Source organism: Periplaneta americana, chromosome 17, assembly GCF_040183065.1.
Source record: "Periplaneta americana isolate PAMFEO1 chromosome 17, P.americana_PAMFEO1_priV1, whole genome shotgun sequence".
Lineage (NCBI taxonomy): Eukaryota > Metazoa > Arthropoda > Insecta > Blattodea > Blattidae > Periplaneta > Periplaneta americana.
Window position 1 is genome coordinate 2,202,705 of NC_091133.1, and position 27,482 is coordinate 2,230,186.

General features: G+C 36.0%; 1 protein-coding gene across 5 annotated transcripts; it reads right to left on the bottom strand.

Moving 5' to 3' along the window:
• Window positions 1-314: 314 nt before the first annotated feature.
• On the bottom strand, window positions 315-27,180 carry LOC138693335 (zinc finger protein 92-like). Of its 5 annotated transcripts, none has more exons than XM_069817245.1 (6): window positions 26,935-27,180; window positions 25,861-25,958; window positions 22,551-22,688; window positions 13,207-13,332; window positions 10,551-10,675; window positions 315-1,352 (listed from the first exon to the last, which is right to left on the bottom strand). In XM_069817245.1, exons 2-6 carry the CDS (start codon window positions 25,951-25,953, stop codon window positions 578-580), a joined length of 1,257 nt encoding a protein of 418 aa, XP_069673346.1. In that variant the 5' UTR covers window positions 25,954-25,958; window positions 26,935-27,180; the 3' UTR covers window positions 315-577. The 5 variants fall into 5 exon arrangements, with proteins under 5 accessions (XP_069673346.1, XP_069673345.1, XP_069673348.1 ...); XM_069817244.1 differs by having other exon boundaries at window positions 25,861-25,955; window positions 26,935-27,179; XM_069817247.1 differs by lacking the exon at window positions 26,935-27,180 and adding an exon at window positions 26,833-26,934 and having other exon boundaries at window positions 25,861-25,955.
• Window positions 27,181-27,482: the final 302 nt, after the last annotated feature.

Sequence of the window (27,482 nt, forward strand, 5' to 3'; positions counted from 1 at the left end):
ATACTGAATGTGAATGCGACACGTCGAGGAGTGTTTGATACGTCATTAGGACATCAACCGTTACGAACGTCACCATAGTGAAAAAATAGAAGAGCACGAGAATATCTAAGGGGAAAAAAACATTAGGCTAAATTAAATAAATCAACCTTCCTGCACTATATATGAATATAAATGCGAAGACATAACAAGTCGGAAAGACACCAATATGGATAGATATAATGCATTTTATATGATAATTAATACCATATAAATTGAAGTAGCCTTTTGTAAACATTTTCGCAATCTAATGATATTACAGAGAATATCCAATGGTATGAATAAAATGTTTATAATTTGATACATAAAATACAAAATTGATTTGCATTAAAAATTAATATATGGTACAATTTAATTAAATTAATATATAAACCAAAACTGAGACATTCAGAAAGTGGGACTGCTTAATTATGTCAGCTAGAGAGAGCACGTGACACCAGAATCCCTCACGTTCGCGTTAACGGCCACAAGACTTGCAGCTTCATTAACAATGATAATGCGATAAGAGTAGAGAAAGTTATACTTAATTCTGGAACTCGTGTCATTTGCTGTTGCCTGTATGAGACAGCAAGTGACGAGCCAAATTATTTTTCTGAAAAAACGCCTTACCGCATTGTGCACACTTGTAAGATTTCACACCGTGAATCAGCGTGTGTTTTTTCAACACGTTAGAAGACGTGAATCCTTTGGAACATATTTGGCATATATAGGGCTTTTGTTCGCTGTGCGAAGCGACGTGAATCTTCAAGCCGTCGACCCGAACAAAACCAAGACCACAAACCTTACAAACATACGGCTTTTCTCCCGTGTGGTTAAATTCATGTCTCAGAAGGGCAGTGCGATGACAAAACCCCCTGCTGCACTTGCTGCACATGAGCGGTTTCTCTTCCGTGTGTATCAGCAAGTGCCGTCTCAGCGCATCTCTGATGTTGAAGCTCTTGCCGCACTTGTTACACGCGTGCGACTCGTTGCTGGTGTGCACCACGGAGTGCGCCTTCAGGCGGTCGAGACGGGTGAATCGCTTGCCGCACTCGGCGCAGTCATACGCCTTCTGCTCGCTGTGGATGATTACGTGTCTTCTTAAGTCGTCCGTACTTCTGAACCTCCCCATGCATACGTCGCACATATGCGGCCTCTCTCCGGTGTGCACGAGCGAGTGTCTCTTCAACTTGCTGGGAGTGATGAATCCTTTCCCACATTCGTCACATTTATGGGGAAAACGCTTGCTAGCCTTAGTACGATTCTCACAAAATTGGTCGAGACTGACTATGGAGTTATCAGATGTCGCTCCTTGGTGACTGATGCTGTCGTCAGAGCTGAGAAGTCAAATAGAAATTTCCAAGATTAGCAAGACAAGGTATTAGCACAGTCTACTATATACAGTCGCGAAGCTCAATATGTAGTAAAATTGCAAACAGGGGTAGTTGCCCACCACTAGGATCGCTACTATCGCCTCATCATCGCAGATCTCTCTCCTAGCAGCCGACAAAATATGTTACACTTTCGTTGTCGTGTTCTTTTGGAAAAATTAACACCTTCCTTCCATTATTGAAATATTAAATGCATAAAGTTAATTTATTATTTTAATGAAGTATATTAAATTCCACCATAAACTCGAAGATACCTGCAAGAAATAAGTTAATATAATTTTCGTTTGTGCAAAACGAACTGAAATTTACTATAATAGCTTCACTCATTCAAGATAATAGCGATAATTAACTATGAAACCTATAAATATTAATTTGCATTTTCCTTTACAACAATAATAATGGAAATATAAATTAATGGAGTAACTTACGTGTACCGGTACTTGTAGTGTAGGCTTACGTAGTTAACATAGTGGGATGAGGTTAAGCAATAATAATCACACCAGAATTGGAAATAAAACGTGATCAATAAATTTTATTGTAACAGACTTTTTCCAATTCTCTAGTAAAGCAACAAATAAAAATAACAACAAAATTAACAGCTATAATTAAAAACATATCCTTTGAAAAAAAAGTAGGCCTAAGCAATAATAATCCCACCAGAATTGAAAATAAAACGTGATCAATAAATTTCATTAAAACAAAACTTAATTTTTCTACGTCTTTAGTAAAATAACATAAAAATAATAACAAAATTAATAGCTATAATTAAAAATATTTCTGAAAAAAAAAACTAGACCTAACCTTTATTTCTCTGCAAATTTAGCAGAACTTTAACCGGTATCTAAAGTCCTTTCGGTTAGACAAACATTTCATTGTGAAATTTAAGGATATAATGTATTCTAACAGGCACAAAGAACTTCAAAATTAAGAGTTTTGTTTCTGCACGGCATTCTTGTGGAAACCCAGGAACCTTTCTGAATCTTTCGGAAATCGGAAAAGGATAACTCTGGCCTCTTTCTCTTACTGTTGCTACTATTTATAGCACTACTAACGTCTCCTCCTTGTCCCATATTATTATTCCAATTATTATATTTTAGCCATTAACATTTTCATTACAACCAATAACGAACATTTCACATGCATCAATGTGAAGTACGCAACGAGCTAGCACTCGACAGAAATACGACACAGTCCAAAGTAGACTATGGACAGTCTATTGTTTCTAGTTGCTAACCGCTTGGAGCGCTTTATCACGAGATTTGCAAAAAAACACCTCAAGCTTTGTATATAGTAGACTGTGGTTTTAGCACAGTCTACTATATACGGTCACGAAGCTGTTTTTTTGCAACTCTCGTGATAAAGCGCTCCAAGCGGTTAGCAACTACAAACAATAGACTGTCCATGGTCGACTTTGGACTGTGTCGTATTTCTATCGAGTGCTATAGCTCGTTGCGTATTTCACATTGATGCTTGTGATATGTTCGTTATTGGTTGTAATGTAAATGTTAATGGCTAAAATATAATAATTGGAATAATAATATGGGACAAGGAGGAGACGCTTGTAGTGCTATAAATTGTAGCAACAGTAAGAGAAAGAGGCCAGAGTTATCCTTTTTCCGATTTCCGAAAGATTCAGAAAGGTTCCTAGGTTTCCACAAGAATGCTGTGCAGAAACAAAACTCTTAATTTTGAAGTTCTTTGTGACTGTTAGAATACATTATATCCTTAAATTTCACAATGAAATGTTTCAATCTAACCGAAAGGACATTAGATACCGGTTAAAGTTCTGTCACTTAGGCTGCTAAATTTCCAGAGAAATAAAGGTTAGGTCTACTTTTTTTTTCAGAGGATATATATTTTTAATTGTAGCTATTAATTTTGTTATTATGTTTATGTGTTTTTTTACTAAAGACGTAGAAAAATTAATTTCGTTTTAATGAAATTTATTGATCACGTTTTATTTTCAATTCTGGTGGGATTATTATTGCTTAGGCCTACTTTTTTTTTTTCAAAGGATATGTTTTTAATTATAGCTGTTAATTTTGTTGTTATTTTTATTTGTTGCTTTACTAGTGAAGTAGAAAAAGTCTGTTACAATAAAATTTATTGATCACGTTTTATTTCCAATTCTGGTGTGATTATTATTGCTTAACCTCATCCCACTTTGTTATCTACGTAAGCATACACTACAAGTACCGGTACACGTAAGTTACTCCACTGATTCATATTTCCATTATTATTGTTGTAAAGGGAAATGCAAATTAATATTTATTGGTTTCATAGTTAATTATCGCTATAATCTTGAATGAGTGAAGCTATTATAGTAAATTTCAGTTCGTTTTGCACAAACAAATATTATATTAACTTATTTCTTGCAGGTATCTTCGAGTTTATGGTGGAATTTAATATACTTCATTAAAATAATAAATTAACTTTATGCATTTAATATTTCAATAATGGAAGGAAGGTGTTAATTTTTCCAAAAGAACACGACAACGAAAGTATAACATATTTTGTCATCTGCTAGGAGAGAGATCTGCGATAATTAGGCCATAGTAGCGATCCTAGTGGTGGGCAACTACCCATGTTTGCATTTTTACTACATATTGAGCTTCGCGACTGTATATAGTACTGTGGTATTAGAAATAAAAAAGTTGATGTTTTATTAGATTTTACAATCTCACTGGGGAGGCGACAAGATTTAGTTTATAATGCGATCATTGAAACAATTGATATTACATTAGTTATGGTAACTAAAACAAATATTTAGCAAACTGTGTAAACATCTACAAGAAGAAATTTACGTTAAGTATTGAATGTTGGAATGCAGACGCAATTCTGTAAGCGAGTCACACGTTTGTATTAACATGAACTTACTCAGATGAAGTTCTTACGCCCAGTTTTTGAAATGACAGTGTTGCATACATATAGGCTAGTTATCAACGATTTAATGTGTTTATGTTGAAAGTGAGTTTCCAAACAGCAGTTAGCAACATCTTCACATCTCCTGACTGAAGTGCACCACACAGATATGGATATGCAGGGCCAAGGCATTACATAATCCTGCCGCTAACAGTTCATTTACTCAATTATAGTTTCAACATTTCAGCGTTTTCCTCATCAACTTCAGATTCTCTGAAGTTTAACGAGAATATTTGATTTTTTGCGTGTTCTACTAATGCCAAAAGTGTTCAGAATTCGAAAAGGACCGCTTGGAACAATTAAATGAACTAATTCATCGTGGGTGAATATCCATAAATATGGCTACCACAGGCGCTCAGGCTAAACACATCCCACTAAGTATGCATGCGCGGCCCAGCGCAAAAGTATGGAAATCGCCCTCCAGATGGCATTTGGTCTGCATAATGCAATACATCAGCTGTTTTATTATTCACATTTCAGGCAGTAATGATATTAATCAAATACTGACTAAGAATTTCAATTCTGTCAAAACTGACTGTGAATAAATATAAATAAAAAATAATTATACATTTATTATGTGTAGTATAATACTGATATATACAATTTTAATTTCACGATAATTAAAATACTGTTTTTTAGGTATGAAGAGAGCAGACACAGTGTTATTCAATGTAGTCCCATATCACAATAATTACACTTATGACAAGACTGAATAGGCCTACATAAATAATAGTAGAGCAGATTGTGAAGTGCGGAATAGATGGCTTCAACTTCTCCATCAAAATTTGTAGCTCCATAACCTAAGGATTTATAAAACAAGAAACGTGGACGTGTAGCACCAGAACCTGCTGCATTTTGGTTGGACAGTAGGGATCCATGAGTGAAAATATGAAATCATTCCTTCTCAGAGAATTTACTATGAATAGTTTTCCATGTTAGCAATTTCAGAACATCTTTTGGAATGTCACTTTTCTTGGTATTTTAAACTAGATCCAGATAATACTCTTTTCTATTGCCCGTGTAGGGTTACTTTTACGAATTCGATTTTCTGTACTTCTTGGAAGATTGAACAGCACGATTTCATGTTATATATATTCTATGTAAGTTTGCATCAATATTTTATGGAATTCGTAGCTGATAACAATTTTCCATCAAAACTCAGGCCCGTTTGCAATGGCTTTTTTCTTAATGAAAAATTAGTTGTTAAGTTTGGTGTTGTTAGATGTCATTAAGTTTCCTACAGAACAATTACGTAATTCCCTTAAAGAAAATTTCTATTGATGTTTTCAGTTCAATGCTTTAATATCTTGGTTTGTAGGTCCACATTACTAAATCACCTGCGAGAAGAGCATACTTTACTCCAGATCTTTTAATTGTATCCAGGTCATTGATGTAGATACTTAAAAGCATTGTACTTTAAACTGCACCTTGTGGCAATCCTGGATGAATATGTCTAAATTTGGAGATATTTCTATCATATCTTGTTGCAATTATGTGTTGAGTTAGGAAATGATAGATCCAGGAAAACATATAACCTCGTATGCCTAAATCATATAACTTTTAAAATAATTTAGTTCTACAGATAGAAACATATGAAATTTGAAGATGTGTAACAACTGTAAATGTATCTTTTTCGCTGCTAAAAGAATCTTTGATTTCTTGACCGAAGAGAATAATTTGATCACTGGTTGAATGAAATTCTTTTAATCACACATGACATGGTGAAATTAAATTTTGCTGTATCACTCTTCAATATCTTAATGCCTGACGTCAAAAGTAGCAAAATAATCTGGAGGTGAAATAATATCCGGGCAGGGACTACGTCTTCCGACATCAAGCAGAACAAAGACATGACATCGAGATTCTACCATGGAATGGCAGTCCAGTGGTCTTTGTCAATTCAAAAGAACAAAACTTCTTAAAATTATTGCACATAATAAAACTGACATATTTTTCATTCAAGAGGCGAACCCAATGTGTGATAAACTAAGATGCTTCAAATTCACTGGTTTACATTTATTAGCTAAAAAGAGACAAGTAAGCAGCGTATATTATAAGATGAAAGAGTAATGGAACGGAGAAAAATTCTCTCCGGAGCTGGGATTTGAACCCGGGTTTTCAGCTCTACGTGCTGACGCTTTATCCACTAAGCCAAACCCGATTCCACCCCGGCGTAGGAAGAATCGTCTCAGTTTTAAGTTCCAACTCTTGGGTTCCCTCTAGTGGCCAACCTCTGCACTAAGTCATAGATATCTATGAACCTAGGACCGAAGTCCACACATGTGCTGAGGTGCACTCGTAATGAGTGACTAGTTGGCCGGGATCCGACGGAATAAGCGCCGTCTTAAATCACGAAGTGATTTACGCATATCATATATATTATTTTAATGTACCGAAGTACATATGATATTTCCATGCAGATATTCTGCGTCTATGCCGTGGTGCAGAGGGTGGCCACTAGAGGGAACCCAAGAGTTGGAACTTAAAACTGAGACGATTCTTCCAACGCCGGGGTGGGTATCCGGTGTGGCTTAGTGAATAAAGCATCAGCACGTAGAGCTGAAAACCAGGGTTCAAATCCCGGCTCCGGAGAGAATTTTTCTCCATTCCATTACTCTTTCATTGTATGATGACGCAGAATATCTGCATGGAAATATCATATATACTTCGGTACATTAAAATAATATAGCGTAATATTAGTTGGAGGTAAGAAAGATATAAATCGTTAAGGAAGTGGAGTCTGAAGATAAAATCGAAATAATCAAGTCAGATGTACGGAAACATAAAACACACTTCGAACTGCATAGTAATACCACAGTCTACTATATACAGTCGCGAAGCTTGAGGTGATTTTCTGCAAATCTCGCGATAAAGCGCTCCAAGCGGTTAGCAACTAGAAACAATAGACTGTCCATGGTCGACTTTGGATTTAGAGTGGACTGTGTCATATTTCCATCGAGTGCTAGGTCGTTGCGTATTTCGCATTGATGCTCGTGAAGAAAAATCCTAACATCTATTTCTTATTTTACTTCTAGATGCAAAAAGTGGTTAATAAACAGCAGGAGGGAAGATCTAATGACAAAGAATGAAGCATATCTTTATAATAGGAAGATCTAATGACAAAGATTGAAGCATATCTTTATAATAATACAGTATAAATTTTGCTCTCTTCATTTCGAAAACACACAATTTATGAATGAAAACAAAAATAAATTAATCTGGAATGCAGTTCCAACTTTATTTGATGTTTCAAATAAACCTGTTCTGTTATTACCTGCAGCTGAGAAACAAAATCTTTACACTAATTCCACGTCTGTATCAGCTGATTCCTTGAATAATTGTACATTTTCAGACAACTTAGGCCTACGTTTTTCTTCAAAGGATATGTTTTTAATTATAGCTGTTAATTTTGTTGTTATTTTTATTTGTTACTTTACTAGACAGGTAGAAAAATAAGTCTGTTACAATAAAATTTATTGATCACGTTTTATTTCCAATTCTGGTGTGATTATTATTGCTTAACCTCATCCCACTTTGTTAACTACGTAAGCCTACACTACAAGTACTGGTACACGTAAGTTACTCCCATTAATTCATATTTCCATTATTATTGTTATTATATTATTGTTGTAAAGGGAAATGCAAATTAATATTTATTGGTTTCATAGTTAATTATCGCTATAATCTTGAATGAGTGAAGCGAGTATAGTAAATTTCAGTTCGTTTTGCACAAACAAAAATTATATTAACCTATTTCTTGCAGGTATCTTCGAGTTTATGGTGGAATTTAATATACTTCATTAAAATAATAAATGAACTTTATCCATTTAATATTTCAATAATGGAAGGAAGGTGTTAATTTTTCCAAAAGAACACGACAACGAAAGTGTAACATATTTTGTCATCTGCTAGGAGAGATCTGTGATGGTGAGGCGATAGTAGCGATCCTAGTGGTGGGCAACTACCCATGTTTGCATTTTTACTACATATTGAGCTTCGCGACTGTATATAGTAGACTGCGGTAATACACAGATTGGAGATTTTAATGCTCACTGTGAAAGAAGAGGGTATGGAAATGTAGATTCTACAGGGGAAGTTACAACTCTTGAGGTTATCTACAGAAAAGCAGATCCTCCAATTTTTCTCATCTTCTTCATTATCCAGATCCTTCAGATACAGACAGGAAGATCAATTAGAGTGTTGCTGTGTTCTGGCCACAGGGCTGTTATTGCCACCATGCCAGCAGTAGCTCATCTTGTTGCAGGACACAGGGATGAGCCAGAAAATAAATTTTGCAAACCTTCTAAACACTCAGAACAAGTTGATCATAAGAATAGACCCCTTTTCTAAATCTATAGCTGCTCAGTCATATATCGCGACTCTGTAGGAAATGCTTGTTCCTGTCTATCATTTCCTACTAATTGGGGTCCAATCTGGTATTCGCCTTTATTTAACTGAAAAACAGTTACGTTCAAACGCGAAAAACCACGGAACCCCGACAAAATTATTCGGCACAGGAGATCGAACCCGGAACCTCCCGAATGCGAGTTTCAAATAGTACCGTCTGCGCCATCTCGCTCAGCCTCAAACAAAGACAATTTTGAAACCTAATTCTTGAAATAGCTGAACAAATCATTCTCCATGATAAAGTTAAAGAATTTCAAACCTTTTCGGAACAAATTACAAAAATTGCAAAAGGAAAGCTATAAATGTTGCGGAAGATAAAAAATGTCTGATACTCAAAACTGACGTAAAAAGTGTGCTGTGCTCAAAATTGGTTTACTACGTTTTTACGGAACATGCATTCCAGGAACAATGGCAAAAAAAGTACACAAATTCATACAAAGGCCTAATATAAATGTTAATAAGGACAATGGCAAAACACCTTTTGTTCACAATAATAAAATACTTATACAGGATGCAGAATTATTCAATAAACATTCTGTTAATGCTCATACATTAAGTAAAGCCAAGAAGAAATCTAATAAATTGCTAAAAAAAATGAACTGAAAGTTATTAGATTTGGCTGTAGAAACAAACATACTAGTTTTACCCAAAATTTCACTATAAAGGAACCCAATGTTCCAACAAACTATGTAAAAAATTGTAAAAAAAAAAAAAAAAAAAAACAAGACGTCACCAGATCCAGATAATATACGTCCTGAATTTCATAACAACCTTGGGAAAACAGCTAAATAAAAAGTGTCTATACCTACGTTACAACTTAACTTGGGACAACTACAGTGCCTGTTGAATACAAGAAAGCAATAATCATGCCCATCCTTAAAAAGACAAATTTGCATCGGGAACTTAATTTTATAGACCCATGTCACGTACCAGTATCATTGCAAGCCATGGAAAAAAATGGCGTCCACACCGGTGGAGTAATGGTTAGCGCATCTAGCCCCGAAACCAGGTAGCCTGGCTTCTATTCCCAGTCGGGGCAAGTTACCTGGTTGAGGTTTTTTTCCGGAGTTTTCCCTCAACCCGATATGAGCAAATGCTGGGTAACTTTCGGTGTTGGACCCCGGACTCATTTCACAGGCATTATCACCTTCATCTCATTCAGACGCTAAATAACCTAAGATGTTTATAAAGCGTCGTAAAATAACACACTAAAATAAAAAAATGGTAGGCCTATTAAATAGACGGAATTGCTACTTTGAATTAATATAAACGATATTGTTATAAAACAAGGTTAAACATGTTTTTTACTCAAACGACTGAGGAAATGTCTACTACAATTAAATAGTATATCTGTCCCGGGGTTGGGTATCGATCCCAGGATCTCTGGTTGAACGTACCAGCGCTCTCCCAATTGAGCTACCCGGGAACTCCACCCGACACCGTCTCAACTTTTCCCTTTATATCCACACAACTCGCGTGGGCTGACGAAATGCCAGAGACCCACATGTGGATATAAAGGGAAAAGTTGAGACGGTGTCGGGTGGAGTTCCCAGGTAGCTCAATTGGGAGAGCGCTGGTACGTTCAACCAGAAGTCCCGGGATCGATACCAGGCTCCGGAACGATTTTTCCCTTGAAATTATTCAAATCTGCTGTACAGGGAGCTTCACCTGAAAGACTAGATTTGCACAGTATATCTGTCCTCACTGAATGGTGCCATTATTAAAGAACTCTTCGCCAATGATCACAATCGTTATAGTTTCCATAAGAATAAAAGTGCTCAAAATATAAGTTATCAGTTCAACTGCAGTACTTACATGTTTTGCACTGCAACTCCATGTTCGTCAACTGATATCTCTTCTTTCATACAGAATCCGTTCATTTCAAAACCCACACAAATGTTAACATCTGGAATAGGCCTGCAATCCTCTTGATGTTCATTCTAGAGATGCAAAATAAAACAAAATAGAATTTTTAATAATAAATTTATAAATACAGGTATGAAGCAGCAGCAGCAGCAATGGTAGTTCGTAAATGTGCACATGCTAATAAAAGTTTTTCAACCTTAACTTTATGACAGAATATCAGACAGAAAATTCTTCCTACCATTTTTACAACCTGGAGGATAGTTATCACTCCATTCTTTAAGGGTCGCACTACACACATCGCATATCTTATTTAAATAAAGGGAAAGAACGAGACATATTTCACAGCAAGTTTCAACAGAACAACTCCCATTCGTAGATATTACTTGCTCTACATTTCACAATGATACTTGTGCAAAACTTAAATATCAGATGGATTTGTTGACATTGAGTTCATCTATCATTATTAGAAAGTATGTGTCGATTCTCTAGCACAGGATGTTGCTGTCTTCAGCGATGTAAGAAATGAAAACTGTAATTATAACTGGAGGACAATGCTCCAGGATCCTCAACTGATTCCAGAAGCACCAGCAATGGTTCATCACTGAACATGAGTGTTCAAGCAAACATCTCTACAGGACTGGAAAAATAACCACACCATACTGTCTCCTATGCCATCAGTAAGTATGCTGGATATGTATTACATAGAAATCTGTGAAGTTCTGAAGACGCATCATCAGCTGATATCTAAATATTGGAGAGCAAGAAAGAGAATAACTTTGTTGTTAAATCGAGAGCATTGGATACTGGCATACATATAATCGAACAATTATTTTATTTCAAGAGCTATCAGCCTATCACCTTTTAAAAAGCTGTACTTAAAACTCATGAACTTGATAATTCTATTAAAGCTAAATATTCGACATTACCCATTCACTTCTAATGTAAGATACAGTACGGTAGAAACTTGGTTTACTTATTTACTGGCTTTTAAGGAACCCACAGGTTCATTGCCGCCCTCACATAAGCCCGCCATCGGTCCCTATCCTGAGCAAGATTAATCCAGTCTCTACCATCATATCCCACCTCCCTCAAATACATTTTAATATTATCTTCCCATCTACGTCTCGGCCTCCCTAAAGGTCTTTTTCTCTCCGGCCTCCCAACTAACACTCTACATGCATTTCTGGATTCGCCCATACGTGCTACATGCCCTGCCCATCTCAAACGTCTGGATTTAATGTTCCTAGTTATGTCAGGTGAAGAAAACAATGCGTGCAGTTCTGTGTTGTGTAACTTTCTCCATTCTCTTGTAACTTCATCCCTCTTAGCCCCAAATATTTTCCTAAGCATGTTATTCTCAAACACCCTTAACCTATGTTCCTCTCTCAAAGTGAGAGTCCAAGTTTCACAACAATACACAACAACCGGTAATATAAGTGTTTTATAAATTCTAACTTTCAGATTTTTGGACAGCAGACTGGATGATAAGAGCTTTTCAACCGAATAATAACAGACATTTCCCATACTTATTCTGTGTTTAATTTCCTCCGGAGTATCATTTATATTTCTTACTGTTGCTCCAAGATATTTGAACTTCTCCACCTCTTCAAAAGATAAATTTCCAATTTTTATATTTCCATTTCGTACAATATTCTCGTCGCGAGACATAATCATATACTTTGTTTTTTCGGAATTTACTTCCAAACCTATCTCTTTACTTGCTTCAAGTAAAATTCCCGTGTTTTCCCTAATCGTTTGTGGATTTTCTCCTAACATATTCACGTCATCTGCATAGACACGCAGCTGATGTAACCCATTCAATTCCAAACCCTCTCAGTTATCCTGGACTTTCCTAATGGCATACTCTAGAGCAAAGTTAAAAAGCAAAGGTGATAGTGCATCTCCTTGCTTTAGCCCACAGAGATACTTGGTTTATTTCACTTATATGAGTATTCTCACTTACATACTTGTTGCCATCTATGCCTGTAGATACAGTTTTACAAAGCCAATTCAAAATGAAACTGTTTATCGAAATGTGTTTTTTAACTTATTTTATTTCAAGATGTACCGGCACTTAAAAATATCCCTGCATGCTATGTACTCATCCTTTGATTGAGGTTCTGGCTGATATGTGCATCTATTATCAGGCAGTACATCTCACTTGACGATATGTGTCAGAGGAAGAACAATTGTTTGTATGCATCTGAAGTCTGACTAGTGGAATATGTAGCTAGTCGGTGATGTATGCAATGGAGGGGGAAAGGGACTGGTCACTCTACTCCATTATCTCCTGGCCTAGTTGCCTCATAGGCGGTACCTTCTTGGTACACTTGTGAGGTTCAGACCTGCCTTCGGACAGCTGACTAAACAACAATTAAGTACTCCATTTCCCAGCTGGGAAGAATCCCTTTGTACGAGGGTTCACTTTGGTGACATGCATAAAAGTTAATAACATAAATTTAGATCAATAGGCGAATAGGTAGAGCAAACTACTGCATCAAATGATGGACAACCATACAGTCTGGACACTTAGAAATTGTTTTATAGAAATTGTGTCTCTCACGAATGGATTACAAGACAAATATCAATAGAAGAACACACTCACCTTAACTTCGCACTTGTCCCAGAAAGGATATGGTGTAGGGGTTTCGTCAACTTTAATCTGTGATGAGTAATCATAGCCGTGGTCCATGGTTTCTGTCTTGTGCAGATGGAATAAATTCTCTTCTTCCTAAATAAAGACATAAGATAATTAAGTACAGTAATCCGTTATAGCTCACTGCTTACAATTATTCTCTGTTTAAGACTTTAACCTTCAGATATCCTACATGGTAAGCATAGAAATGACGCCATCAACAATTATTATTATTATGAATGTTGTTGTTGTTATTATTATTATTATTATTATTATTATTATTATTATTATTATCAAAAGCAAATTTATCCATTTCAGAATACATTAATGCAATTAAGATGTCGAGCAATCTATCTGCGGTTAGATCTGTGCCCGGCAGAACACAACCCGTTGTCGCCATCCCGGCTGCAACGAGACGGAAACTCTTGGTCACGTGTTGGGATTCTGTCGAAAAACGGAGCAGCTCCGCAACAATCGACACCATAAGGCCAGGACCGGTATTGCCGATGTCCTCAAGTGTCGCGGATGGGAGGTATACGAGGAAATCCACTGCGTCTCATCCTTAGATTCGAACAGAAGAGCAGATATTGTAGCCATCCACACGACTCAATCTAAGGGAATCATTCTTGATCCTACAATCCGGTTTGAGAGGGATGCCCTGCAGGCACAACACGTTGATGAGGAGAAGAAATCCATTTATGAGTCCTGCATCCCATACCTAAGTGAGAAATATAACCTTCCCACTAGTCAGTGGAGTGTTTCTGGTCTTTTGTTTGGTGCACGTGGCACTCTTCCTAAGTTCACATGGGATATTTTAAAACCACTCGGTCTCCAATTTTTTGAAATTCAAAAAGTTTTATTGGATATTCTTAAGGATTCAATCCAAATATTGCATTACCATTTATATTTTGGCCATTGACGATTCTTTTGGATTTGCATTTCTCTGGATGTTTTACTTAACAATTCCCGTATTTAATCTTTTTTGTCTTTCTAAATTAATTCTGTCGTGCTTTTATTCTGGATCTTTATGGTCACCCTCATTGAGGGCAGATTATTTTGTTAAAAATAGTGTGTGTAGTACTATTATTATTGGGCTTTTAGAAGTCTTTGAGGCTTTTTGCTGCTAAATGAACTATATTTCGCCACTGTATCGATTTATTTTACTTAGAATTTCCGAACATATATTATCACTTGCTGCAGCTTTGCAATTTCTTAATTATTCTATTGCAGCTTCTACTTCTTCAAGTGCTCGAGCTTTTATTTTTGTGCTCAAGCTGTTAATATATCTGTAATTTGTGTAGGTGGTTAGTTTGAATAATTTAATAAGTCTGGGCAGTATTCTTTCCATCTACTTACAATATCAATATCATCAGTGAGTAACATTCCTCCTGAATCTGTTTAAAAATGTTTTGTTGAGTATTTAACATTACCAACTTTTAACATATTAACACTTCCGAAAAGCCTTTTGTATCACTCTTTCTGTCATTTTCTATATTATGTAGCATATCCACTATTAAATTTCGTTTCTTCCTGCTTCAAACACATCTGGCTTGCCTTTGTTTATCACGGAACAATGCTTTATTTTCATCCTTGGGCTCTTGTAGAAATTTCAATTTGGCTATCTTTCTCTTCTACAGCCGTCTTACACTCATAGCTATGAAACCAGACATTTCTCTATCAGCACACGATGTCTGATTCTTTGCGATTCCATCTCTTGAATTCGATGTTTTTTGTGTATTTGTTTATATGGGAAGTACGCAATTTTAATTATTAAATTTCTGCAAACTGCAAAGTTTATTAATTTAAATCACTTATCGTAGGCTTCTAATGTTGTACCTGGTCTATTTTGGCATAAAAATCTCCCATGGTAATTTTTTTTATCTCGCTCTTCGCTATCTTACTATTAGAGCCCAGATTTTGTGAACATGAGAAATATGTACATAAATACGTAGCTAAAAGTGCTAAAATATGTAGATACATATGCAATAAATAAATAATATGTAACAAAATCTAAGGTTTATTATATGTATTTTTTCACACTGATAAGAAAACTGAACTGAAAAAAATTACAAGTGCATGAGTGATTCAGCCTCACTTAATTATTGTTTGGAGGCGCAATTATAATTGAATATTTTTCCATATTCTGCAGTCATCGATTACCTTCTCTCTGTTAGAACGTTCTTATAAATGGAAAACGATCTCTCAACTTTACACGAAGTAACCGGAGCATATTCCAGATGAGGAATGATACTCGGAGCAATGTTCTCAGGAAGCTGCACTCACTCACCTCTATTTCGCATACAGTGGAAAAAGTTGTGTGTCCTGGGTTCTATTTCAATACATCATTAAATCTTACAGAAACACACTCACCAATTACTCCCTTGCTGGTTAACAACACTCCTACAAATTGTGATGCTTTTCAGAACAAAAAAGGAAAATGTTTGAAATTATCATTGTTGGCGGCATCGAACTCATGCTATTTAACTTTGAATATAACAACAATTTACGAGCAGCTCAATAGAACTCAAATTATTTTTCCTTTCTTGGTATGGTATTGTACAATTCAATATAGCGCAAAATAAAGCGAGAAATTATTTATTCTTATTATTATTATTATTATTAGTATTACTATTATTATTATATTATTATAAATCATTATTTATTACATATTCTGCAATAAAGTTAATATACAGGGTGTAACAACTTTAATGTTTAGAATTTCTGGAACATGTTCCCTGACATGTTCTACGTCGATTAAACCTAACATACCTATATCCAAAGTTCTATAGGTTTGGAGTATTTGTACCCCAAAGTTACATTTTTGAGTTTAATTTTATCGCTGAATACTGAAAGAAGTAACACCAATTTCCGAAAGTGACATGTCTATGTCATTATTTTTATTAGTACCATATTACATTTTAATATCAACTACTTGTGAGTATGAAAGAAGCAGTGCAAAGTTGAAAAAAAAATGTCCTTAAGATTCCAAACACTGTACTTCTTGAAATTTGCCAATAGGCACGTGAAAATACCTGTGCACTAGGAATCCTACGATTTGGGAACTGTGCTTGATATGCCAAAACAGCTGCTGTTGCATTGCCATCACACAGTCCATACACATAAACTATGTCGGCGTATTCCTGATGTGTGTACACAAAAGGCATGTTTTAATGGTCAAAACTCAATAAAAAGACTAGTCACAATACGGTTTATTTTTCCCACAACTGTTATTTTAAACTGTTGTCTGTTTCGTTTCCTTAGCAACCTAAACAATTTTAATTTAATTTCTCTTAAAAGTAAAATTTCCTTCATTTACTGCTTTTCAAATGTTTCTTATGTATCTCTACTAAGAATAATGCTTGGAGCTGCAAGAAGTTCTATTTTTTCCAGCTCTGTTATCTCTGTAACCTCTCAATTTCGGATATAGGTATGTTAGGTTTAATCAAAGTAGAATATGTCAGGGAACATGTTCCAGAAATTCTAAACATTAAAGTTGTTACACCCTGTATGTAAAATTATGTCCTACAGTGTGAAATATGTAATATTATACCAAATATTAAAAAAATGTAAAATAAAATTAATGGACAACATTCCTACATGCGTATCTGATCAACATTTGCCTTTTATTCTTGCATAAACATGTAGCATTAAAATATGTCATTACATAACAACTGGGCTCCACTAATACACAGAGTGTCTAAGGAGAAATGTAAAATACTGCAGGATAATGTAGTTTGGGTACCTGTGTCCAAAGTCTAATGGTTGAGGAGAAATTATGGTGAGAAATACTGGAGTGTCTTGCACACAGCAGCACCTGTATTCCACAACACACACAACTAGAATGCACATTTAATTCGTGTATTCGCATAATGAATATGCAGACATGCTTTTCTTTATGGATTTTGTGATGGCAATGCATTGATTGCTGTAGGGGATTCCAGACGACGTTTTTTCAACCGAAGGGTTACAGCCAGCTATGTTTTCCCGTGTTCACCAGATATTATCTGTTTCATTGAGGTCGGAAGGAGAATCAGTACCGGTACCTGACATGAATTTACAATTCATGGAATCTATAAGAAGGGCAACCTTAGTAATTTTTTTTGTGTAAGTACCTTATTTTTTACTGAGTTTATACTTGATAATTATGAAATAAATTTATAGGAACAACGTAAGACGCAGAATTTTCAATAATGTAGCCTATCACAATTTCTAAAACGTAGAAATGCGTATACAATGTTTCTCTCCATTTAAAATTTCGCTCATGAATAACTTCCCAACTATTACATTTCGGACATAGGTACATCAATTAGTTTGAGAAAAATTCATTCCGGCACCAGGAATCGAACACAGGACCTCTCAGCTCTGCGCGCGGAGCGCTCTTTCCAACTGAGCTATACTGGGACACGATCCGCACTGCTGGCTAAATTCTCCTCCTTAGTATCACCAATAGTCTAACTAGGCTACCTGCATTGTTAAAACATCCTTGCCACATGTCTGCAGGAGCGCATATTTAAATACTTTAATGGCCATTTTCGACAACAGTTCATGAATATTGTTAACATTAGATAAATACTTATATTCATATATGAGGCCTCGCCATCCTCATTGAATAAACATTGACTATATGAGCCATACTGTAAATATCTATTAGTTTCAGAAAAATTTCCGGGTCGATTCCCGGTGTCAGAACGAATATTTCTCAAATTAATAAATATTTACAGTATGGCTACTTATAGTCAATGAGGACGGTGAGACCTCATATATGAATATACTGTATCTATGGTGCCAGGGAAAAGCAGTCTAAGTAAGAAATTTTAGAAAATGAGATATGCGTATCCAGGGATGTATTATATCGCTCTTCAGGTCTGGGCAAAGTGGTATAGCTGTGTAGCGATATCACTGAACCAAACAGTATAAGTATATTTCTATCTTCCGTGTATAACAGTATAAGTTGAGTTATACTACTTTATACGTAATTAAACAGATTTCCAAAGAATATAAGTTGAGATACTATTTTATACGTAATTAAACAGATTTCCAAAGAATATAAGTTGAGTTATACTACTTTATACGTAATTAAACAGATTTCCAGAGAATATAAGTTGAGTTATACTACTTTATACGTAATTAAACAGATTTCCAAAGAATATAAGTTGAGATACTATTTTATACGTAATTAAACAGATTTCCAAAGAATATAAGTTGAGTTATACTACTTTATACGTAATTAAACAGATTTCCAGAGAATATAAGTTGAGTTATACTACTTTATACGTAATTAAACAGATTTCCAAAGAATATAAGTTGAGTTATACTACTTTATACGTAATTAAACAGATTTCCAAAGAATATAAGTTGAGATACTATTTTATACGTAATTAAACAGATTTCCAAAGAATATATGTTGAGTTATATTATTTTATACGTATTTAAACAGATTTCCAAAGAATATAAGTTGAGTTACACTACTTTATACGTAATTAAACAGATTTCCAAAGAATATAAGTTGAGTTACACTACTTTATGCGTAATTAAACAGATTTCCAAAGAATATAAGTTGAGTTACACTACTTTATACGTAATTAAACAGATTTCCAAAGAATATAAGTTGAGTTATACTACTTTTCCCATGTTTGACTACAGTGATTAGTTTAATAATATTGGCTAATGTAATTCACTTGATTTTCATTGTACATGAAGCTATTTAAAATAAGCAAACTTAAAGGTAACATCCCACTCTGAATAAACTGAGTATTGTTTCTAATATTCCTACATTGACAGTCTGATAACTTTGATCGCTTGTGTGCTGTGGCTGTGACTCAGTGGAGCTATATTGCTAGTCTCATGCTTGAAGCAAGAGTGTTTCATTTTGCCCAGTTTTGCATTCCTATTTACTGTCGACCACTTGAATGCATATTATCAGCTTATGTTGTGCACATGGATTCTGTGAAATAGCAGTATGTCTCACAGCAAAGAAGATTTTGACAATGTTACCTGAAAAGAATAGAGATGAAATAAAGGCAAGTTAGTAATTTCTGTAATAAGTCCGGGGTTCGATCCCAGGTGGTGACAGGATTTTTTCTCGTTGCCAAACTTTCAGAACGGCCCCAAGGTTCACTCAGCCTTCTATAAAATTGAGTACCGGGTCTTTCCCGGGGGTAAAAGGCGGTCAGAGCGTGGTGCCGACCACACCACCTCATTCTAGTGCCGAGGTCATGGAAAGCATGGGGCTCTACCTCCATGCCCCCCAAGTGCCTTCATGGCATGTTACGGGGATACCTTTACCTTTTACCTAATGTTATAAAATGTAAGTTCAGAGCTGTATTCTTATAAAATTCTTTAAAACGTCTTTATGAATTAGAATCACTTAAGAAACGTTATCATTTTTATACGAAACTGGTAATACTTCAGCTGAGAATAACACACAAACTTAAGATACGTATGTATGGACAGAGTGGATTGGAATAAACTGATGGGGATCCTAAAGAAAATTGATTGCATTGGAAAGAAAGAAGACAGTTCAGTAATCTTTATATGAAACAATTTGAATTTCCTCTTGCAATCAAGACCTTACTGTCATTATTTCGGAGCCAAAAGGATTTCCACACAATTTAAAATCAGTTTCAATTATTTTAAATAAAAGGAATCTTTTGTTACGAAAATCTTTTTATAGTTCATTCATGAGGTGAATGTAATATAGGCCTAGTAATTTTATATATTGTATATGTACAATTGTATATTTCTTAAACGACATGTTTTTGGAAACCCAGTATGAAGATCTGGAAGATGTTAATATTTTCAAATTTCTAAATAAATTAAAATACGTTAATCTGACGTCTTATGTCGACGTTTTCTTTCTTGTAAGTCAGAGAATGAGAGCTTAGTTAGACCAAAAAATGAATTCAGAACTTAACAGCAGGAGAAGAGGAAGCGCAATCTTATCTTACAGCAAACGATAAAGTAACGAGACAAAGAAGTCCTAAAACACTCACACCCTGCAGAATGAAGGGTAGGGAAAAATTGAGGAAGATGGAAGGCAAAATATATTTGATGAATACTGAGTTACATTTTTTACTTCTATGGTAAATTCTAAACCAATTAAAATGCATCAAATCAGAACTCAAGTAACAAGAAGAGAAAAGACACGCAGAGTAATTCGTGTCATTTCAGTGTCAATGGAGAACACCAACTGATTTCAGTTATAGATGTTATACTTTTACAACAATGTCTCTGACGCCTTACCTAAACTCTTTCCATGGCATTTTATAAGAGATCTTTCTGGACTTACAACCTGACGGTGCAAGACTGTGGCAATAGTGATGTGACATGCTACACGTGGCATGAGGGTGAAGGAGGAACGGGAGGTAATCAAATTGTCACATAGAGAGTTAATATCTCTTCCAGATAATGGAAAAATACTTTTTATTCTGCTGCATGTGGAGTTAAAATCGAAATTCACATGTATCTGACATTTTCCTCAATGTATTACAGGGTAAGAAAAGTTGAACTAAATAGATTATATAAATTGTATTGTATTGTATTTATTAACATTCCATGGTATTCATACATTGCTTACAGCTAGAATATGGAACAAGTCAAAAAACTTAATACTATTATAAAGTCTTAATTTATAGTCACAGTCTAGATGTAATATATATAGACGAGATTTCCAATATAGTCTACTAGTACAATACACAGTTTTAGTATCAGATTCATGAAGCGTTGTTGAATGTCGTGAATTCACCTACAGAATAGAAGGCGTGAGAAATTAGGTACTTCTTTAATTTGGCCCTAAATAATCTTATGTTTTGAGTGTCATTTTTTATATTGATAGGGAGGTTATTAAATATTTTTACTGTCATATAACGCACTCCTTTTTGATAGCACTATAGACTACTTGACGGAGCATGAAAGTCATTTTTTTAACGTGTATTTATGCTATGAAATGTTGAATTAGTTACAAAGTTTTCACGATTACATACGAGGAAGGTTATTAATAAAAAATATACTGACAAGCCATGGGCATTATTTGTAGTTTTTTTAAAATGGTCCTACACGATTCCCTAGATTTGGCACCTACTATTATTGTAATTACTCTTTTTGTAGTAGGATTATACTGGAATTTCCCCAGAATATCATTCCAAAACTCATTACCGAGTGGAAGTATGCAAAGTATATTGTTTTTAAGGTACTGCTATTTAATAACTTTTGCATAGATCTAACAAGAACACAAGCTGAATTTAGACAGCGGGTAATTTCTTTAATATGATTTTTCCAATTTAACACATTATCGATTTTTAAGCCAAGAAATTTGGTTGTTGTTGTTGTTTCCAATGGGGATCTATTGTTAATTATTGCGCTAGAAATTTGCGAGGTTGAATTTGGACAGGATTTAAATTGAATTATGTTAGTTTTGTTACAATTTAATACTAATTTATTGACCGAGAACCAGTCACATACTTTGAAGAGAATTTCCTCTGTTGAAGATTGGAATGTGTTGGAGTTATTGGCTGTAATTACTATACTTGTGTCATCTGCAAATAATATGGAATGACCTACATCTTTTATTAGGGGGAGGCAAGATCATTTATGAACACTAGAAAAAGTAGCAACCTAACACTGAACCTTGAGGAATTCAAATTTACGCACTTTACGTGATGTTCCTAATAATTTCAAAATTGTCAAGAACTGACATTTTAATTTCTAGTTTCTTTACTCACATTAAAATTAAATTCATTTCATTATACACAACAAACGTAATTAAGGTAAACACTGGTAAATCATGTAGCCTATAGAATAACAATTCTTATGTATCAGCATATTTCGAAAAAAAATTAAAACCATTTCTGATAATTCTAATAATTTTATTCAAGAATGCAACATACACTATTTCTGGATGCAATATTACGTAGGCCTACAATAGTATACGAATTGCAAATATGTTTAATATTTAAACAAAATGGGTCAAAATATTAATCAAGAAACACAGAAACTAAATGTAATATATTACTAGCAATGACAAACTATAAAATGTTTTAATAAAATAAAATGTATTATTAGATAGAACACTTCTCCCCAAGACTTTGCATAATTATTGCAAGGCTTTTTTTTTTTTAAATTCGGAACTTAAAGGAAATACCAGTACAAGTTTAGGCTTCCCTGAACAATGAAATGAAAGGTTAATAGTAGGATGAGAGTGTTATTGAAGATTGAAAGGTACTGTCAGGAGAATTGTACAGAGATGTCTATGAGAAACAAAATACAAGTTAAAAACAGAAGAAGAGCATTCAGCACACTCCATGAGCTCCACTCACCTCATTTTCATATTTCACGACAGAAAAATTGATCAGCTTTCGAGTTTCATCAACTTTTAATTTGGAATTTAGATCAGAGCTGTTGTCCATGCATTCTTTCTTTATCCCATTCAGGTGAAGATGAAATACATTCCCTTCCTGCAGAACACAGATACATTATAAATGAGTTAGAATATGATGCATGTCCATAATTTTATTATACCAAGTGACGTGAAGTTCTAAGAGAATGAGAAAAGATTTTATCATAAAATCTATAAGAAAAGAATGGGTGTTCTGGTGTGTCCCGGAACATGGGACTACAACAGGTTCCATCATCAAGGCAGGCAGATAAACTGTTAACAAAATTGTACCTCATGAATCCTTTTCCCCCTAGTATATGTGAATTTCCAAAAATCCACAAAGAAGGCACATCACTTAGGTCCACCATAAATGTCATATGCTGTCCTATTTATGAGTAGCTAAATCCCTGTCAGTCAATTCCCTTAGTTGCTTTCTGTGGTACAGATGCATAGGACTTTTTCATTGCCTTCTTTTCTTTATCTAAAATATGCTTACGCACCTCGAAGAAGCTAATATTTTCCCGGACTCGAAGCTCCTGAATCGTCTTCTCCAGCACATGCTTTGGGCAGTTTTTAGAATTAGAAGCGTGATCCATGGAACAGTTCACACAGTGCTCGGCACAGCTACATGGGGAATCCCCATGTTCAGCACCGCCGCACTTTGGACATATGATATTGTTAGTGCAACGTTTTTGCGTATGTCCGAACCGTTGGCACCTAAAGCACTGCACTGGGTTCGGCACATACGCACGCACAGGGACACACGCTCGTACCCGACAAAGATGTATTCTGGCAAGAGAGACATCTCAAAGGTCAGAAAGACAGTGCTCAGGGGTTCAGTCCGTCCGTCCCATTTACGCAGTAAACGGTAAGCCTTGGACACGGACTGTTCCGCCAGCTCTAATTGGATCTCTTCATCGGACATAGCATCTAGAGAATCCGTATGCACAACTGCTCGCGTGGTGCTCAGCGAGGAATGTCGCTCAACTCTGATGGGGTATGACCCCAGCAACTTACCACTCAACAGCGTCGAACTCTTTTTTTGCAGATGCAATCTCAACAAGGAGACTGCCATTGTGGAGTCGAGTTGCATTTCTGACCTTGCCCACGAGTCCATCGAGCGCACGTCTCACGTACAATGGACTGATACTTTTCATAGTTCTTTCGGTGATACTAATATAATTTGGAGGCGGCACTTTAATTCTCACTTTCTCAGGGTCCAAGTCCATTGCAGTGTTCGTTATCTGACCACCAGTCGCATTGTCTTTTCCTAACTTTTGTTTCTTATCTTGTTTCTCTAATGGAGGGAGAGACGAGCGCGAGGACATTTAAACTGGCCCACCCCCCCTATGGGACCGTCGGCGTCAGCTTGCCACTGGGGGGAGGGGGGGCGAAAGAAAAAGACACTTAAAATTCTTCGCGGTCCGTGCAGGCTATGAGGACCCCCCCTCCACAGCCCGATCCCAAGGAACCCACCTCATGCAAGTTACCCTTCAAACTGGATATTACACACCTAATGGCAAGTCTTACACCAGAGGCGTGTCGCAGTTTTATGCCCCTACCACGGGAATAACCGCCCGTGGCTTCCCACTCTACACTGAACAATCCCAGGACTATCCAGCTTCAGCGGACTTGTGGTTGATTACACTGCGATTCCCATTAGTCAGCGGGAACACGTCGGAGCGATATATCCGCCCCAGCGGGCAGAGTCAGTCAACGGGACGTCTAAATAGCCCCGGGCCCCCATTGGGGCTCTACATGAGTGTACGTGGCCTCTGGTCCAGGCTCGGCACCTAAACTTGCATATAGGGGCAGCGTGAAGGGTCCACTATTGCTTCGTTACTGGGCACCCTGACGGGCTACACAATTCAGAAGTTGCGCTCGAAACCGTGGGACAAGACCACGGAGATAGAAAAGATCCCCACTGATGAGACAGGAGTTATAAGCCTAAGAACCTTAACCTAAGAATGAATATAATGAACTAGAAGAGGAAGAATAATGTAGCCTCACCAGCCATTCTTAACAAATCCTGTCATGTAGGCGGGCATGGCAAGTCTATACAGCGGGGATGTAGAGGTGAAAATGACTGTGATGATGTGGTGGGCGTTCCGCATACAATGATGATCGGCAGTGAGAAAGATAGAGATGAAAAAGACGAGAGGACGAAAAGGGCTGGGTGATAGTAAAGTCGGTAAATGGTCGAAAAGAAGAGCAAGAGAGCCACCATTGCACCCCCTGGTCATCAACTTGGAGGAACCTACCTCGACCAGCCGCTAGGATATATTTGATGTACTTTACTTAATAAACATCTCTCTTCACTCCTTTCAATGTGACCTAACCTTCGTAGTCCTGGAACTTTAATTTCATCAATAATCTGAGGGTTTCCATACAGTCGATACAATTCTTCATTGTTTCTAATTTTTCAATATCCATTCTCAACTTTTGATCCACCTACTCTCCTTAGATTCTTCCTATCCCATTCAGCAATTCTTTTTCCATCATTCTTTAACATAAACCAAATTTCGGATGCATATATCACTATGGGCATGAATTCTAATGCTATCTATATTTGTCTATCTATTTTCCTTCCTGGAAGCTATCAAACTGGGGCCTAGGCCTACTTAGTTTTCGTCTAGTTCACCCTTAGTCCCACCTTTATGCTTTCTTGTTCCAATTGAAGGAAGCTTTTCTATAGACCTTACATAGATCTATTGAACAGAACTGCATCATCTGCACATGCCAAAATTTGTAACATTTGTTAGAACCCACGTCTGCGCAAAACTCTGGTTCAGCAGACAAATGCGCCTACCACCTGAGCTATGCCAGTGGCAAATTAAGAAGTTGACAACACGGGGAGACTACTGAGACCACACAGAATACAACACTGTGCACTAAGCTTGCGTGGATGAGACAAATGATAATGATTACGATGGTGATTAAAATGATTATGATGATGTATTTATTTTCATGTACACCAACAAAGTCAAAGAATACAGCTGTACAGGGCAATGTAACTGTAATTCAAGTTTGTGTAGCAAACATCACTCATGATGAAATGTATTCAAAAACATTGTTCTGAGTTACAAAAGCTCATTACGACCGATTTCAATCTGCCACAAACTTGCAAAATTCGAACAATTTCTGACTGACTATGTCAATTTCACATGTAATTGTATATTATTATCATAGTGTAGCCTATATTGTTATACATATTACTTAGAAAAGAAAAGATAATAATGGCTTTTAATTACCTCCGATAAAAGCTTCTTCTCTTGGATATCAGTATTATCACATATTTCCATAGCCAATGGGTCGACCGATGTTTCCACCTTGATCGCATCCATTTCTACTGAAACGGTGATTAAGCAATTTAACTCTTGATAGAAGCTTATTAACAATGTTGGAAGATGTTAGAACGAGTCCCAAACTAACGATCGGCTGCACAAAAGCATGGAAGACACTTAGCACAGATAGTATGTCATTTGTAGGGAGGGCCTATTTTGTGAGATTCCTAAGGTTACTCCATGAGCTTTGTTAGTCAATATGGGAGAACTCAAGATAGATATAATTACAACATCTTTTATTGCCAGTTATTGGTACACAAGGTCTGTGTGATTCCTGCATCTGATTAATTAAAAAGAGGCAGTTGTTGCTCAGTCAGCTAGTATCTGTTAGTGTAGTTATCATGTTTCAAAGACTAATAATTTATGTAAGCTCTTTATGATGTCCATAATAAGTAGGCCTACTCTTTTGTTTTTCTCGGTTTCTACAAATTCTATAAGAGTGAAGCAATCAGTGACAGCCTACCAATGTTCATGTTGTTAGATTTAGGGGATCATTCAGAAGAAGATCGTAGAAAAATCTTAGTACTGTTTCAGTTATTCAATATGCTGGAAAGTACCGGTACTGGTAATATACGACGTTGAATTTATAAGCGATATGAGATGCAGTTGATAGCATTATGCAAGACAAAAGCCTAAGCCAAACAAACCTAACCTGTTAACAGATTTGTATATGCAAGGTGTATAAGCGGAGTACGAAGAGAACTACCTGGCGCCAGTTTGGCCGAAAAATAATCCAGTATTTTAAACAAAAAAAAATTGCACAAATAAACTGGCAAACACAAATAAAACGCGAGAAAAATGCAATTCACATTAATGCAAAATAGCATGTAAATGGTTAGTTATAACCTACACTAAGGAATACATGAATATATACTGTACTGGTGTCCCAAACGTAAATATGAAATAGAAAATTTGTTTTCAATGTAACACAAATAATTCTCACGGATTATGATTTCTGAAACTTAACGTACAAAGACTTACTCGAAGAAACAGATTTAATGAAACAGATCCAATTTATTACGATCAAAGCTGCCGTGACATTTCAAGAATATGAATAATAAAATTATGAATTTCCTAGGAGAGAATATTTTAACAATTACAATGAGAGAATGTGCACGATTCTGCAAGTTCAGGATCCTTCAGTAATTGCCCAAAACAATTTTACAAATTCCTCTTTTCATAGTCTTATCTATCATCATATTGAAAGTGTAATTCTAGATTTATCCACAGTCTAAGACATTAGACTGTAGTTTATCTATGATGATCACTGATTCATAAAATATCTCCGTTGCCGAAACGGATATTCACCTACACCAGCGTTTCTCAAACCATGGTCCGCGGACCACCTGTGGTCCTCGAAGTCTGCCCTTGTGGTCCTTTAAAAAAGACGGAAGGAAAAATAAAATTCAATCGAATTGCGTATTACACTATAGCTGAAAATCTCAGAGTTGGAAATGACACATCTTAAATTTACAAGCCATATTCATAGACGTAGCAACACAGCAGAGTTGTCAATTGGTAGTCCTACA

Bases quoted from the DNA above. Each gene is read 5' to 3' on its own strand.
- LOC138693335 (XM_069817245.1), bottom strand. From the start codon at position 25,953: ATGGATGCGATCAAGGTGGAAACATCGGTCGACCCATTGGCTATGGAA. The intron at 13,333-22,550 runs GTGAGTGGAGCT...GTCTTTATTTAG, and splicing joins TCGTGAAATATGAAAATGAG to GAAGAAGAGAATTTATTCCA. The intron at 1,353-10,550 runs GTAAGTACTGCA...TTGACTTCTCAG, and splicing joins GGAGTTGCAGTGCAAAACAT to CTCTGACGACAGCATCAGTC.